Source organism: Haliotis rufescens, unplaced genomic scaffold (assembly GCF_023055435.1).
Source record: "Haliotis rufescens isolate VD_foot unplaced genomic scaffold, xgHalRufe1.0.p SCAF_8, whole genome shotgun sequence".
Lineage (NCBI taxonomy): Eukaryota > Metazoa > Mollusca > Gastropoda > Lepetellida > Haliotidae > Haliotis > Haliotis rufescens.
This window is the reverse complement of record NW_025964372.1, coordinates 38179669-38198002: the sequence shown is the minus strand read 5'-3', so window position 1 is coordinate 38198002 and position 18334 is coordinate 38179669. Positions and strand designations below refer to the sequence as shown.

Below are 18334 nucleotides of genomic sequence, written 5' to 3'. Positions count from 1 at the left end.
ATACACCATGCATTCGGGCTGAAGAGGCGCGGGCTGCTGATTGGCTGCCTTTAACAACAGGTGTTACTCCCAGGGCCACTCTCCTACCCAGAGTTCCATGCGGCCGGCAGCCAGCTAGCATAGTACCTCTGCCACAGGCCAGCGCCATGTGACGATTCGTCACATCTTTCACAGTCCATTCAAGATATTGCATATGCTTTTCATCCGTTTCATGTTTGACAAGTCTACACATTTTCATAAACAAATGTCAAAGAATGGTTAACTTTCATTGAGAAAGTATGCAAATACGTAAAAATCTACTTGTTTTTGCGTAGTTATCCTATGTTTACATTGGTTGTACGGCTCCTCGTGCTGTCATCGAGGCCCAACGGAGAGCTAGCGACACGGTCACTTTGATGCATAAATATATATTGTCATGCAACTCACTGTCGCAGTTGTAGTAGCATATATATCTATATAGTTATGCAAAACAATATGTAAAGCGCCCCCAAATACTTGCATTAGTTCGTTCTATACTGATTTCTGAAAAAGCGCGTTTGTTTACAAACAAGAGAAAAGTCCGGTCACGTGATATGCAAATTAGCCTGTGTCAGTGGTGTTATGCTGAGTCACCACTGCGACGGCGTGTGTCCCAGGGCGCCACTTTACGGAGGAAGAGACACACAAGACATTATGTTGTCCCGTAGACGTTTATGCAACAGCTATGTATTTTCCGAATAATTATTAATAAGCATTCGACTGCTATTTCTTTACATGTGTACATGATGACCTTATTACCTCGTTAAATCACAAAATAGTACTAGAATTCCATTCGCAAGTTCTGTGTAAAACACACCAACCACATTTCTGCACCAAATTGCTGCATGCCTATTTGAAATATGTGGGCACATTCACAACCTTCAGGACTATATATTGACCATGTTCAAATTACATACAGTTACAAACAATTTAATTTTCGTTGTGTTCATTGTAATTCCTGCATCCTGATTAGTGAATTGGTCACGTGTTAATGCATTCATTTCCCAATAGGCCACGCCCCCGAAGCGGACTACTTTCACCACAACGGAATGTCTGGGATTCCCACATTACAGGCGAGGGAAATCCCTGTTTCTGTTCACGTGTATCGTCACGCACAGGGCTTTTTCTTTTCGCGAAATACATGCGTCTTCGTTGTCCAAAATACCCTTTGAAACCAAAGGCCGAGTAGGAATGAAACAGCAACTGTGCAGGCTCGCTCACCTGTTTTCTTTTTCGCTCGCCTCGGTTCCACAAATTTCATGACATCGGGTCTATTTCCAAATCACATTTCCAACTGTGTCTTACCGTGGGATATTTATGCACTAATGTTTGAATCTGGCGGTTACTGACCATGTCATTTGGAACCGCCGCCTTCTACCTGATATATTTGTTGGAGTTCGTTACAGTCTAAGTTATGCAGTTCTTCTCCCCTCCGGCCTTAATTGACAGATGGGGGCACGGGTGGCCCTGTCGTCTAAGGCGCCGCGATTCGCTGTGCAGAGTTGCGTCCCTTGGGAACACCAGAAACCTATGATTGTGGGTTCGAATCCCGGTTCGCCCCGATTATGTTTCTAGGTTTGTCAGCACCATACCCATGCTCGTGGGTTTCACCGAAGTAGTAAACGTCTGAGACCTGCATCACTTCAGGCTTTCCTCCCACATTAAGCTGACACGGCGTGATATGACTGGAATACTGTTAAAAGCGGCGTTAAACCCAACTCACTCACGCACTAATTGACAGGTCCAGTGAACGTTGTTTCATGCTACTCTCCGTTGATTGGCTACTGAGTTTGTAGGCGTGTCACGTTTGGTGCATAAATTAAACAATCCACTGATTTATGTCACGCCACAGTATGTATTCCTACGACTGGAATGTTTATTAATTTCGCCCTTTCGTCTGCTTTGATTAACATAATTTTCTTTATTAATCTATTGTAGATAAAACGTGTTTACGTTTTAGTGATAAGGATTGACTGTGTATTTATTTCGGTTATTGAGGTATGAATCGAAAAACCGATGTGCAAACTTATGTAAGAATCTGTTACACGGACTCATGAACTTTGCACAACTGGTTCTGATTTGGTGCGTGGCACCATTAGACGGTAGGGGAGGTTATGTGGTGTTTGATACCTTCAGTTCCGCACCCTAGCTGTTGCTGTCATATCGTATACCAAAATAGACGGACGTAGAATTCTCGGGGCCACGATTATCGATACACCATAAGCCATATCTATGCCATACGATAGCTTGTGGCTTTGAGACATCACTCCGTTGTCGCACAAAAGTCTTAAGAATTTCACATATGTATATCTATTCCCGTCCATAAACGTCACTTGTAAGCGAATTTAATGCTTAGAGCATGATATATATATGCGCTCTGCGGAAATAAGTTTGACCTCTATCTCGTTATTCCATGTTTTCTGACAATTCTGTATGGGTAATTTAAAACTTATTTCTAGTTCATGCAGATGTTAATATCCGATTCCCTTTGAAAACGTTTAGATTAACTTCTGCAAGTAGTGTATTAAAATGCATTATCGGGGCCAGATGCGGGGTGAGAAGCGGGGTCAGTCTGGATTATCCAGTGATATCACTCGAACTGCTACTTAAAGCCATTTATTGACAATTACACTCAATGTGGAGATTACAAAGCTCCTCAGGTGTCAGTGAGGTTGGCCAAAAGGCGCAGCAGGTCGCTGTGCTGGGTCACGTCCTTTATTTGTCAGGAGGAGTGAGTGAGTGAGTTGGGTTTAACGCCGCTTTAAACATTATTCCAGTTATATCCCCGCGTGTCAGCTTAATGTGGGAGGAAAGCCCGAAGTGATGCATGTCTCAGACGTTTACCACTGCAGTGAAATCCACGAGCAAGGGTATGGTGCTGACAAACCTAGAAACATAATCGGGACGAACCGGGATTCGAACCCGCAATCATAGGTTTCTGGCGTGGCCAAGGGACGCAACTCTGCACAGCGAATCGCGGCGACTTAGACGACTGGGCCACCCGTGCCCTCTGACAGGAGAGTTCGAATCTGAATGTGTCCCGCTAAAGAACCTTTCTTGGGTGGAGGTCGGTGTAAGAGTTTTCTTGAAAAGAATATTATTTGTTTCGGAAAATACTGTATTAAATAATTTGCCCTCACGTTTTGCCCCCCCCCCCCCCCCCCCCCCCCCCCCCCCCCCCACACACACACACACACACAAACACACACACTCATTTTGTTGTTGGGTCAACTCGTCCACGATGTTGTCTGGATCACGTGAACAAGGACCAAACGAGGACGAGGAGAAGGGGAAGGGGTAAATAGATACCAGATCAAATGAGAAAAGAAGGAAAATGGACGCATGAGAGCGATCGTTCACCGTATGGTACGTTTCAAAACAATCAAGTGATTTCCTCCAGGTGAGACCAATAGTGCACCTTCACACACTGCAAATAGGTCAAATACACCTCGCTGTGGTCAGTTTGGTGGCCGTAATAATGGCACGAGGTTACCGAAGGAACCAGACCCCAGGCAGGGAGTACAGACCATGCAGCCCTCCAGCCGGCTGTCATGGAGCTATCAGCTGATCTCTGAGGCCCGACATGACGCCTCTGACCTTCACGGAATTCGGAGAAAATGTCGGCTATTCCCCGATACTAGGTTGTTACACACGCTTGCCCTGGTGTAGCGAGATAGTGTCGCGTGACACGGAGTTCAATTATTGCCCTAATCGTGGCTATCCCTGTGTTGTCTGATACTGGAGATGTTACGCAGCAAGAAGCACCAGCGTGCCTGATCAATTGTCGGATAAACAACCGATACATAGCCAGGAACTGGCATAATCGACATGCCGACTTGCCTAATGTCGCGAGAGAATTCCGGCCATTTTTTGGAATAGATGTCATGCAGCTCAATGACCTACGTGACCCAGCGTCTCGTTTGGTAGATGAAGTCTGAATGCATTGGGGTTATACAAGCATGTGTGTCATACTGATTGTAGGATACGAGTGTCTGATTTTGTTTGTATTTCCCGAGCGAGAGCGAAAGTAATACATGAATTCTTACACGTAAAATCTGTGTAACACATATAAGAGTATAATATTTTCTATATTACCCATTATTTCTTAATTCTTTTTATACAGCTGTATTACACATTGTGTAATACCAAAACGCGTGCTTATGTACTCTCGGAACACGTTTCACGAACAAATATTGAAAGCTCTCAACATCCCTTGGCTTATTCAACGACATTGCGTGTGGAGTTGATAGATCACTGAGAGGAGCTTATGCACACTCGATGACCCCAGCAACCTTGTTGCTAGGCTAACGTCACATGACATTGTTTTCCCGATGGATCTTGCAACAAAATTCCACAAATTACGTCATCGGGTATTGTGACGTTTTGTAAACTTTGAGGCGCAAGGCCCGTTTCACTAGGCGATCGTATTGTAGCGCAACGACAGTCGTTAGTCTCAGTTAAAGTATGTGAGTTGCGACAGTCTTAGCCCTACGATAATTTTGTGAATTCCAAAGGTGGACCGTTGTATGGTATTAAATTCATACGTTTCAACTTTTGACGTGTTTGAAGTATTATTCTGTTAAACTCTGCCGTGGATCGTGTAGGTGTCAGCCTATCTTACTCAACAGTATAATTCTAAAAACGTTATAAATGGCAAGTAATAAATAAAATACTAAACTCGCTCCCGTGTAAAAACAGTTTTATGAAACTCGGGAGCGAGTTTAGTATTCTATATTGAGCCCCCACTGAAACAAGAAAACAATGGACTGATCACCACTGCGGTCTTAGAAAACCATAATTGTCGAATGACTTCAACAGTATTCAGATATGACGTCGTTGCTAGTGTGACGTCATTCCGACCTTACGTCACAATAAGATTTGAATTACGTCAACAATGCAGTTCACATGACGTAAACAATACACTGGTGCGCGTGAAGTAGTATTTGCACAAGTGCACATGCGGTTTTTATTAACTCGGTTATTTCTAACCTCATGGGTCATATGTTGAAACTCGAAGCAAGTGAAATCTTGAAATTTCATTTAAGGGACTAATTGCAGCTCGAGGCCCTTTCTTGCAATGTGATCTTAGCGCTAGCGGTTTTAAACATTAATGCCCAAACATCCTGTCTGAATTTCCAGACGTGATCTGAACTTCTTAACACCAAGTGTAATACATCCCTTCTCTTATTTATCAGAGCACAGAGTAGGATTATGGTGTAATAGCGATTGACCAGACAGTCTACGCAGCACGAGTGACATAATGGGTTATCATTGCTAACCTAGTCACGTACAATACATACTCGACTTTGCACAATAAGTAACAGTCGTATGTGTGTGACTCCCCCTGTTAAGCTTAGAACAGGTGCCCCATCACCTAATGCAGCTCAACCCTCTGTCAGGACTCGGTGATTGTGGCCTGTAGTTCCCCTGTTCGTCTCAGTCATGACCCGCGGTTCGTCTATTCAATCAAGGCTAAAGGGGGCGGTCGGGTAGCCTAGTGGTTAAAGCGTTCGCTCGTCACGCCGAAGACCCAGGTTCGATTCCCGACATGGGTACAATGTGTGAAGCCCATTTCTGGTGTCCCCCGCCGTGATATTGCTGGAATATTGCTAAAAGCGGCGTAAAACCTTACTCACTCACTCGCAAGGCTATAGCGACCATATGTTGTAAGCATCACACCAATACGTCTAAACTTTTTTTATTACATATAACAAATGTTATATTTGGGATAACACTTCCTTAGTATAATACACAATCAATTTCTTTTTTGGGTTGAACCCCATCCGGGATTCTAACCCACACTCTCAGAGTAAGGCACCAAATCGCGAGCACACAAAGTCAGCGATCTAACCCACTCAGCCCCCGAGGCTTTCACAAAATGGAACTCGCTAGTACGTTATTAAAATGCTGAAAAGCCCGACACGAAGGATAGCTCTGTTGGAACAGTTGAGACCGCCTCCGTGGTCTAGTAGTAGAGCGTCCGCCCGGAGAGCGGAAGGTCCGGGGTTCGATCCCTGGCCGCGTCATACCAAAAGACGTTAAAAGATGGTACTTGTTGTTACCCTGTTTGGCGCTCGGCATTAAAGGGCTAAAACAAGGACTGGTCGGCTCGGAGTCAGTATACTGTGTCTGAGTGGGGTATTCATGTTAAACTGCGGCATGGTATCTCAGTGTGCTAGCACTATAAATCGGCATCAGTCTGGACTAGTACAAGCAGCCACACACACACACACACGTGCTTGCACGTCGCTGTATAAGTGCAATAATCTTGGACGCGACGTTAAACCCAACTTCAACTCACCTCACCTCACCTCACCTCACCTCTCCTGTTGGAACAGTTACTCATTTGTCCCGTACAAACTACCTTCGAGTCACTTCTCAGTCTTTCGGCTTGGAGCCGTACCTGTATGCATACATATACTGGCTTATTATGCATACACGCCAATCGTTATTGATGTTGTTCCAGAACTGGACTCAGCAGTTGTGTCTCATGGATTCTGATGGCGATGGGCGGACGAACGGCGAGGAGCTGGGAGACCCAAACTGTGTGTGGAGCTTCGGAGGCCAGCCACAACGGACAACTAACATCACACATCCGGGTAAGTATATTCTACCATCTACCATTTACCATGCACATAACCAGGGCGCGCCAAATTCGCTGAGGCGTCTCATGCCAGCAGTATGGCCATTAATCTTTTCATTGCTGGAATATTTCTTCTTCTTTTTTTGAGGTTTCGATTCGTCATAAACGTTTCTATGGTAAGATTCGACCCTCTGCCTTTCAATGTCTTGTACACTGCGTTCGCGACAGACAGTCTTCTCCTGAGTGAATTGTAGGTCTTTTGGCGTCCGTGGAACGTTTTCGATGTCGTCGATTGAATTGTCGGTCGTATCACCTGTATGGAACGTTGTCTGTACAGTTGAACGAATTGCCGGCCGTCCCACGACTTTGGAGAGTTGTCGGTGTAGTCGAGTGTGTTGTCGGCCGTCTGGCGTCTGTGGAGCGTTGTGGGTGGAGCCGGGTGTCGGGTCCCTGACACCGATATAGCACATTGCCGGCCGTCTGGTATAAGTTACGAGTGATACGGGCTGTCTGTGCCATTGTCGGTGTAGTTGTCGTTAGTCTGACGTCTGTGGAGCGTTGTCGGTGTAGTCGAGTGTGTTGTCGGCCGTCTGGCGTCTGTGGAGCGTTGTGGGTGGAGCCGGGTGTCGGGTCCCTGACACCGATATAGCACATTGCCGGCCGTCTGGTATAAGTTACGAGTGATACGGGCTGTCTGTGCCATTGTCGGTGTAGTTGTCGTTAGTCTGACGTCTGTGGAGCGTTGTCAGTGTAGCCGAACGTGTTGCCGGCCGTCTGGCGTCTGTAAAACGTGTCGATGTTGCCGAGTGTATTGCTGGTCGTCTGGCGTCATTGGAGAGTCGTCGGCGTAGTTGAAAGTGTTGTTGGTCGTTTGAACGTGTTGTGGATCGTCGTCGATGTAGTCGAGTATGTTGTCGGCGCGGTAGGTGCTGCTTGCACAATGCCGCCACTGTTATGTGTGTGTATACAACACGGGAGGTTGTTTGTTATCTCAGACACGAAATCGAGTTCACGGCAGTTTGATAAGTCCGAAATGTCTTAGATATGCAGTTATTTACATTCGCGATGGTAAAACATGAAGCACAGCTGATGATAACTTTGCTGGAACACCTGCACTCTCCTCCCCTTCTGATCTGAATCCTCAAGACTCCGTCCAACCTTCCACCCTCCACCCATCCATCCCCCCCCCCCCCCCCCCCCCCCCCCCCCCCCCCACACACACACCCCACATTTGCCATCGGGTCCCTCCAGCACCGAGTTGATCCAATTCCCCCGACCCCGTCCGCCACCCCCGACCCCGTCCGCCACCCCCGACCCCGTCTCTCATCAGCCACCCCATGCCTCCCCATCAGCCGGGCTAATCTGAATTACCCCCACCCCTCTATTCATAACTATGACTACACAGATGTTCCTGATTTGGCCTAAAGCCATTGATATAAATAACTGAAAATCGGGACGAATAAAAAATACTCAAAACTCAATTGAAATAAGGTTGACGTCATTAACACAATTATTGATGTACGTCAATATGTTATTGTGCCAGGTATACCGACAGATACCATACACTATCACGTATGCAAAATGTCTCGTGAGTTCCCTGTGAATTCCTCGCACCAGGTGCACGTCAGTCAGCTTGCCAGTAGGGCCCGAGGGTGGCGGTCTGGGTGGAGTGTGGGTGTTGGCGGCAGAATGGATGGAATTACGATTATGTTGGCATTAAGATGAAGACAGGCTATTGAACTAATTGTACTCCCAGTTGTCTACAGTACCTGTCATAGACAGGTGGTTCTATCATAGTTTCCTGTTTATGACGACAGACAATGTGTTTTCTTCGGAAGCTTAACTTCGGCTGACAATATATTGATTTGGGTTTCTAAATGAAGCAAACCTATTTTTCTCGTTTTTCTCGGCGTCGGTTGTTTTATGATCTGGATGTGTAGCGAGGTGTATGATTAAAACTGATAATAACTTCGTACTCTTGAGTGAGTGAACTCAGTTGGACGAACAGCCACTTTGAACAGTACGTATACAAGATATGAACAGTACGTGTACAAGGTATGAACAGTACATGTACAAGGTATGAACAGTACGTATACAAGGTATGAACAGTACGTGTACAAGGTATGAACAGTACGTGTACAAGGTATGAACAGTACGTGTACAAGGTATGAACAGTACGTATACAAGATATGAACAGTACGTATACAGGGTATGAACAGTACGTGTACAAGGTATGAACAGTACGTGTACAAGGTATGAACAGTACGTGTACAAGGTATGAACAGTACGTATACAAGATATGAACAGTACGTATACAAGGTATGAACAGTACGTATAAAAGGTATGAACAGTACGTGTACAAGGTATGAACAGTACGTGTACAAGGTATGAACAGTACGTATACAAGATATGAACAGTACGTATACAGGGTATGAACAGTACGTGTACAAGGTATGAACAGAACGTGTACAAGGTATGAACAGTACGTATACAAGGTATGAACAGTACGTGTACAAGGTATGAACAGTACGTATACAGGGTATGAACAGTACGTGTACAAGATATGAACAGAACGTGTACAAGATATGAACAGTACGTGTACAAGGTATGAACAGTACGTGTACAAGATATGAACAGTGCGTATACAAGGTATGAACAGTACGTGTACAAGGTATGAACAGTACGTGTACAAGGTATGAACAGTACGTGTACAAGATATGAACAGTACGTGTACAAGGTATGAACAGTACGTGTACAAGATATGAACAGAACGTGTACAAGGTATGAACAGTACGTGTACAAGGTATTAACAGTACGTATACAGGGTATGAACAGTACGTGTACAAGGTATGAACAGTACGTATACAAGATATGAACAGTACGTATACAGGGTATGAACAGTACGTGTACAAGGTATGAACAGTACGTGTACAAGGTATGAACAGTACGTGTACAAGATATGAACAGTGCGTATACAAGGTATGAACAGTACGTGTACAAGGTATGAACAGTACGTGTACAAGATATGAACAGTACGTGTACAGGGTATGAACAGTACGTGTACAGGGTAGGAGCAGTACGTATACAATGTATGAACAGTACGTGTACAAGATATGAACAGTACGTGTACAAGGTATGAACAGTACGTGTACAAGGTATGAACAGTACGTGTACAAGGTATGAACAGTACGTGTACAAGATATGAACAGTACGTGTACAAGGTATGAACAGTACGTGTACAAAGTATGAACAGTACGTGTACAAAGTATGAACAGTACGTTTACAAGATATGAACAGTACGTGTACAAGGTATGAACAGAACGTGTACAAGGTATGAACAGTACGTGTACAAGGTATGAACAGTACGTGTACAAGGTATGAACAGTACGTTTACAAGATATGAACAGTACGTATACAGGGTATGAACAGTACGTGTACAAGGTATGAACAGTACGTATACAAGATATGAACAGTACGTGTACAAAGTATGAACAGTACGTGTACAAGGTATGAACAGTACGTGTACAAGGTATGAACAGTACGTGTACAAAGTATGAACAGTACGTTTACAAAGTATGAACAGTACGTGTACAAGGTATGAACAGTACGTGTACAAGGTATGAATAGAAGGTGTACAGCTTGATGTATGAGGAAAGCCCGAAGTGATGCAGGTCTCAGACGTTTACCACTTTGATGGAACCAACGAGCTAGGATATGGTCTTGGCAAACCTTGGATCACGATTGAGCCGAATCTTGGAACCGAACCCTCGGATCAGGTGTGCGACCGTGCGCATGGGCATGTGCGTATCCGTCGCAAGAAGTAATAATTAACCGGTTGGCTCGTTTCCAAAATGTAAGAGATGTAAACAGTTAATTATCTAATTGTGTCAGCATGTCTAGAACAAGCGAACAATCACAGAATAAGGGTCATTGAAAAGGTTTGTGTTCGATGAAGATCCGGGTAGACAATAGGTCTTCAGCAACCCATGTTTGCCGTAAGAGGTGACTATGCTTGTCGTAAGAGGCGACTAACGGGATCGAATGCTCAGGATCTGTGACTTGGTTGTTGCATGTCATCGTATCCCAATTGCGTAGATCGATGCTCATGATGCCAAGCACTGGATCGCCTGGTCCAGACCACCCTCACATAGCTGGAATATTGCTGACAGGGCGTTAACAACAAACAAACAAACAAACAAACAAAAGGTGTGCACACCGGTTCCCATACTCACATCCACAGCTCACAAACATTTCAATGCAAGTTTCCCCAAAAACGAAATAGCCGGTCGCCTACTGAAAGAGGGCCACAAGTACTGCCACCACCCGCCCAACTCATTCGGGACCAACTCGTGTTATTCCTGGACAGGCCGAATAGCGACACGTGCCACTCTCGTGGCCATTTTTGCGACCGGGTTCCGTCTTAGCGCAAACGGGCATACCTAAAACAATTGTCAACTCGTTGCGTAATGTTTCACATATATTTCCCCATATATATATACATATATTTTAGATGCAATTAAAAGCACATCGGGACATGCGGATTTATACATTATGATTGACCCAGTTAACTTTGTCTTGGGTATATTTTTAGATGCAAGACATATGTAAAATCAAAAAATGTTTCTGAGGGATTCTTTGACGAAGAACTTGAAATCATACGCGCATTCTGATTGGTTTGTCGTATTTTCGCACATGACATTCATCGATAGGGGGACGAGTCTTCTTGCAGGTTACGGAAAGGGGCGACTGGCAACGAATGCCGCCTAACTGTGTTCAGTGCTGGAATTAAACGATAAATCAAGAACTTATTCTCTCATTGCACATGGTGGCAATCAGCATATTAATAGCTTGAGGCGAAGGTAATTATAAGATCATATCCTCCCAGCGACATACCTACATAGTATATCTGATTATACACGCCTCACTTATCCCTCATTCAGCGCTTCATGTTACACTCAGTTACATCTCGCAGTGTTCGGGCGTATGCCCATCAGCCCCCAGGACCGCCGATAACGTCATAACAAGATCAGCACCGCTTCTCTAAATATTATGTTACCTTAGTAATTAAACAGTTTACTTATAATTATATTAATTAGCGTACACGTGTTTCAGGATGCAGTTATGGGGTAATTACGTCCGACGTGACACTCGACTATAGATGCCAGTCCCGCCTCTCTGTCATCTTGTTGATTCTTCCAATAATTTATATACATCTAATTTCACTTCTCTGAGATCGTGTTTCGAGGGCTGGTAAATACATCAGTCAGTAATGTTCACAAGAGGCCGTGTGTAATGTTTAATTGCCCTCTGCAGATGCCTGGCGACCTGGGACTGCAGTATGTCTTCATATATATAAATACACCCCTGTTGTACGTGGATCTCTCTTTACAACACTGGGTGGTTCTGCTTTCATACACAGCTAATACAGAGACCTATCCTTCCTAAAGTTTTCAAATGACCCATTGGCCGCGTATCAAGCGCTGCATGAAAAGAAGCAATTTGTTCTTTCATCTGTTTGGGCATATAACTTGTTCCAGTTTTTACTGATAGAATTCTAGTAAATAGACAAGATAGTATGATTCATCGTCTGTATGCCCTATTTTTTATCTCCCACTGTTCGTCGAATGAACATACAGGATAGCCTGATACACCGTCAATACGTACATTTCAGCATCTCAGAGTGTTACTTGAACAGACAAAGAATTGACGTACATTTCTGCATCTCACAGTGTAACTTGAACAGACAAAGATAGCCTGATACGCCGTCAATATGTACTCTCTTCATCTTATAAAGTTAGTCGGACGAATAGACGGGGTATTATTGTACAATTGTGTATCTTCCACTGTTTGTGATTGATCAAGGCAGTTCTTTGTCCTCCAAAGATTGGAATGAAGACATTGCACTTATAAAAGAAAACAGCATAGGCAGTGTGACGTTAAGCCTGTATGACTGACCAGTGTGACGTTAAGCCTGTATGACTGACCAGTGTGACGTTAAGCCTTTATAACTGACCAGTGTGACGTTAAGCCTTTATAACTGACCAGTGTGACGTTAAGCCTTTATAACTGACCAGTGTGACGTTAAGCCTTTATAACTGACCAGTGTTACGTTAAGCCTTTATTACTGACCAGTGTGACGTTAAGCCTTTATAACTGACCAGTGTGACGTTAAGCCTTTATAACTGATCAGTGTGACGTTAAGCCTTTATAACTGACCAGTGTGACGTTTGGTCTGTATAACTGACCAGTGTGACGTTAAGCCTGTATGACTGATCAGCGTGACGTTAAGCCTGTATGACTGACCAGTATGACGTTAGGTCTGTATAACTGACCAGCTGTGTGACGTTATGACCGATCTAAGTACCGTAAGCCGATGTGATCAGTGTGACGTTAAGCCTGTATGACTGACCAGTATGACGTTAGGTCTGTATAACTGACCAGCTGTGTGACGTTATGACCGATCTAAGTACCGTAAGCCGATGTGATCAGTGTGACGTTGCACGCACTGCTGGCTCCTTTATCGCCACATCAGCAACATCATCAACAGATATCTTCCCTACAACGACATGTACTGATTTATCCACATTTCTCAGCGGTAACCTGCCGGAATCGCTATATATTCTCTGCACTTAAAGGTCTTTGTCAACAATCCTGCCAAGGTGGCACATTTAGACCGGAAGTAGTCCCCGCTTCCAAAATATTATTTAAGACAAATCCTAATTACATTTTATCAGCCGTTAATGCTCTGAATGCATTTAAACCTGGTGAAACTTCTATACCCTTTTGAAAACAACTCAACTCATTTCTTTACATTGTTTAGAAATATGTTTGTTTGTTTTTTTATTAACGCCGCGCTCCCCAGCCATAATGTGATTGGATCACTGTGTAAATAACCACAGCAAGGTTCAGGACAATTTGTCGAAAGTGAAAGCAAATGTCCTCTGAAGTTTACCGAGAAACAATATGGGAACTATAGGACTTCCTCAAAGAAAACATCTATGCGACATTTGGGGATATGTATGACATTTAGGAAAGAAGTAGGCATCATCATGGGCACAAGTTGGCTCCACTCCTGGCAGATATGTTTCTTCATACACATGAATCGGGATTTCTGTTCGGATTGGAAAAATATAATGCGGGAATTGGGCCAAGAGGTTTCACTTAAACTTCAGGTATATCAGATGCTCTAATATCTTTTGAATAATTGTGAAATAGTCCATTCCATTCAACAAACTTATACACCTGAACTTGAAACAAAACAAGAGACCGGTGAAACCGCCTCATCGGCTTCACATCTAGATATATGCATAAAGGTGAGTGACGAAATACTTCTCACAAGGGTGTAGGACAAGACGGATCATGACTTCCAACTTTCAAAAAATTTATTTCCCCTTATGTCGAGGAATATTCCAGCAGCTCTAGCATTTGGTATCAACAGTATACATATAAAACTTTCAAAAAGTATTATGGGTGAGGTGTTGAGGATTATGCCTAATTTGACGCATCCGAGACCAAAATGATATCCGATGCAATTCCCTATTTTGACTTGTACGATATGTTACCGTTTTTTTTATCAGGTTATCAGATGACTTGCCTTTGCATGTTTTTGTGACGGTTGCCACCGGTGGGACAGGATACGCTCACCCATTTGCGATCACCTGGTATCATGATTATATAATTGTGATTCATACGTACCTGCTAAGGGAAGCTAACGCATGCGTTATGTGACAGACGTTACAGGTTTTGAAATATGTGACAAGTAACGGGATGGTTGTGTGTGTGATGGTTGGTGACAGAAGTAACGGGTTGGTTGTGTGTGTGGTGGTAGGTGACAGAAGTAACGGGATGGTTGTGTGTGGTGGTAGGTGACAGAAGTAACGGGCTCTTTGTGTGTGTGGTGGTAGGTGACAGAAGTAACGGGCTGGTTGTGTGTGTGGTGGTAGGTGACAGAAGTAACGGGCTGGTTGTGTGTGTGGTGGTTGGTGACAGAAGTAACGGGATGGTTGTGTGTGTGGTGGTTGGTGACAGAAGTAACGAGCTGGTTGTGTGTGTGTGACGGTAGGTGACAGAAGTAACGGGATGGTTGTGTGTGTGGTGGTAGGTGGCAGAAGTAACGGGATGGTTTGTGTGTGTGGTGGTAGGTGACAGAAGTAACGGGTTGGTTGTGTGTGTGGTGGTAGGTGACAAGTAACGGGATGGTTGTGTGTGTGGTGGTTGGTGACAGAAGTAACGGGTTGGTTGTGTGTGTGTGGTGGATGGTGACAGAAGTAACGAGCTGGTTGTATGTGTGGTGGTAGGTGACAGAAGTAACGAGCTGGTTGTGTGTGTGGTGGTAGATGACAGATGTAACGGGTTGGTTGTGTGTGTGTGGCGGTTGGTGACAGAAGTAACGAGCTGGTTGTGTGTATGATGGTGTAGGTGATAGAAGTAATGGGTTGATTTTCTGTGTGGCGTTACTATCTCAACTAGTCGAAGAACAGTACAGAGCTTTTATATTGTTTGATTTCTGGACAGTATCTTTGAATTTTAAAAATTGACTTTTGGATGATCCCCCATAAAAGTTATATTCTCTGATCAGCTAAGTATGTAAATGTTAAGTAATTGTAGCTGCTAATATATTACAGTAATTTATTTATTATTAAGGAAACTAATTGGTCAAAAGTCGTGATATAACGAGAGTAAATATGTGCTGAGGCTGACGTCTACAAGAACGTACATACTTCTATAACCAACCAAGTTGATCAGACGTAACAAAGTTCAAGAACACATGACAATCACTGTTAAAACGTACCCTTGGTTCATTGCTTTACGGACATCAGGATATTGGCCACATTGTGGAATGGATAGACCCACGGCTACGGCAGGCCAGAGCAGTCAAGGAAAACAAAGCCATTTGGCAAACACTTTCCAAACCTGAATAGCCTGCAAGTCAAATTAAGTTAACTCCACTTTTTTATATTGCCGAAATATTTATGTGGAAATCAATTCACCCCGGTTTTTGATCTTCGGTTGCAAGGCATGAGTCCTTGGAATTGGTTTCTTCATTATAATGTGAACTTAAGAAAATCTTATTTAAAATTGTTTCAACTTGTCACCAGATAAAATATTTAAAGACAGGTCGAATTCATAACCCAGGTATTTGCTTAGACTTGTGGTTGTCAGTAAGAGCCACAGACCCAAAGTTGAGCAGAAGAAAAACAGACTGAGAACTTCTGCTCGGCGATGTGTGATTTTATGACGCTTCCGTAGGATCCTCACAGTGATGGTACCTCACACACATCCATGAAGTTACCGAAAGATGTATAACTGTATACAACGACACGAATCTATCAATAGTGAGTGAGTGAGTTGGGTTTACCGCCGCTTTTAACAGTATTCCAGTTATATCACGGCGTGTCAGCTTAATGTGGGAGGAAAGCCCGAAGTGATGCAGGTCTCAGACGTTTACCAATTCGGTGAAACCCACGAGCACGGGTATGGTGCTGACAAACCTAGAAACATAACTGGGGAGAACTGGGGTGTGTCAATACGTTTTGCAACTTCAATATAAGACCAAGTCGCAGAATATCTTTTGCACTTATATTTTTCAATATAATCTGCATTCACTTATTCCATTTGTCCTTCAAGCTTTTAATACCACTTTTTTAGAAATCCGCAGATTGGCCCTCTAACCACGCCTCTGTGGCAGCCTCTATGTCCTCGTCATCCTGGAAGTGTCTTCCACGTAGGGCAGATTTCATTTGCCGGAACAGGAAATAGTCACTGGCGGATAATTCTGGGCTGTAGGGTGGGTGATTTAACTGTACAGCCCAGACTGATCCCCCAGTGACTTTTTCCTGTATTGAAATGAATGGAGATAAGATTGAAAAAAAAAAGATATTCTGCGACTTGGTCTTATATTGAAGTTGCAAAACATATTGAACGCCCCTCGTATGCAAGCCAGAACCGTTGGTATCTTCACAACTATACCGAGGGGAAGTATTTTTAAGTTATCCTGTACAACAACATGTTTGTCTGTGGTCCGCAGGTGTCTGTGACCCCTGGAACTCCGTGCAGTGCCAGGCCAGGAACGGTTGGCTCAAGTGTGGCAGCCATGAACTCCACTGCCCGGTCATCAAGAAACAATGTGAGTTATACCGTCCCTGCAAGGACTCCGGACTGCCGTTTCCGTTCCAAGTGAAACCGGGCGAACGAGTATATATATGAAGTTATTAAATGTTTAGTTCTGTTTAACTATTTGTTTCGAGATAGCGGACATAATATACATCTATTTTATTAATTTACGATACAATATGTAACACACCACTCTAGGTTTGCATGAATCAAAGTGGTACTGCATGGTATTTCATCGTTTTCTTTAAAAAAAATTAAATTTTAAAGAAACCGAAGAAACGCTGGTTGCTATCCACATACTTGTCTAACGATGTTGATCAGCGCCACAACGTTCTTTGTTTCAAAAAGCTTCTTGTCTCTTCCAGCTACACGAAACCTGTCCTTCACCTTCCCAGAGACACGGGTTCCGGCAAGGGAGACAACCTACTACTGCCAACTGTTTGACCTTCCGGTAGATGATGACTACCATCTAGTGGCCACGGAGCCTATACTGGTCAACAGGGACACTGTCCATCACATCCTCCTGTTTGGCTGTGACCCGACAGGTGGGCGAACCATTGTTTCAGAAAAAGCGAGCAATAAAGAATATACTTGGAGCTCACAATGCATGTCGTAGAAGCGGCCTCGGCGTCCAGTAGCCACCATTGCTACACAATTAGCTGACCTTTAGAATATTCATGTAGCTTTCAATGCAAGCGGGCAGTGTATGTTTAGTATGACGTGTTAATGCAGTTGTTCATATATCTGTTTATATTAGTGGGGGCGGTCGGGTAGCCTGGTGGTTTAAGCGTCACGCCAAAGACCCGGGTTCGATTCCCGACATGGGGACAATATGTGAAGCCAATTTCTTGTGTCCCCCGCCGTTATATTGCTGGAATATTGCTAAAAGCGGCGTCAAACCATACTCACTCACTTATATTAGTGCGGCATACACCTTTAAATGTAACCAGCTTATTTACAGGGCAGCTGGAGCATGCACAGCACATCAGTCAATGGATAGATTATATAATTATTAACCAGGTTACTCTCAAGAGTTAAACAGTCCAGTTTGTGTGTTTGTGGTACAACGCCGCACTATACATCAATATTCCAGCGTTATGACGGTGGTCTGTAAATGCTCGAATCTGGACCGTACAATACAGTGATCCACGCCGACGGGGTACCAGGACATGCTATCAACTAAGTCACTGAGCCTGACCACAAGATCGAATAATTATATAATTATAATCGAGTCCAGACTAGACAATCCAGCGATTGACATCATAAGCATTGATCCATACATTGTCCCACCCGGATATTTTATGGAAAACAGTTTTATTTGAACCATGTAAATACAAATACAAGTTGGGAACAAGTGATACTTGTACAAATATTGGTATACCAAATAGATGGTATGACGGGTGTCGCCTAATGTTTGATTTTGTTCTCACAGATAGTGATGTCGAAGCCACGCCCGAACCGTTCATGTGTGCCATGTTGGCGCACCGTAGTTGCCTGGACATCATAGGCACGTGGACAGTTGGTAGTCAAGGAGACTGTCTCCATAACAACGTGGGTTTCAGCATTGGAAAGACGGGCTACAGGAAGGCTGCTCTACAGGTGAGGATGTCGTCTTATTTC

The 18334-nt window shown here is 43.9% G+C and overlaps 1 protein-coding gene across 2 annotated transcripts in view; it reads left to right on the top strand.

Annotated features, from left to right (window-relative positions):
• The window catches only part of LOC124138380, a 77675-nt gene that overhangs the window by 51588 nt on the left and 7753 nt on the right, over positions 1-18334 (top strand). For both annotated transcript variants that reach the window (XM_046504990.2, XM_046504991.2), the window contains exons 3-6: positions 6485-6617; positions 16629-16727; positions 17080-17259; positions 18147-18313. In XM_046504990.2, coding sequence (XP_046360946.2) covers positions 6485-6617; positions 16629-16727; positions 17080-17259; positions 18147-18313 — 579 coding nt within the window. The remainder of the gene's footprint in view (positions 1-6484; positions 6618-16628; positions 16728-17079; positions 17260-18146; positions 18314-18334) is intronic.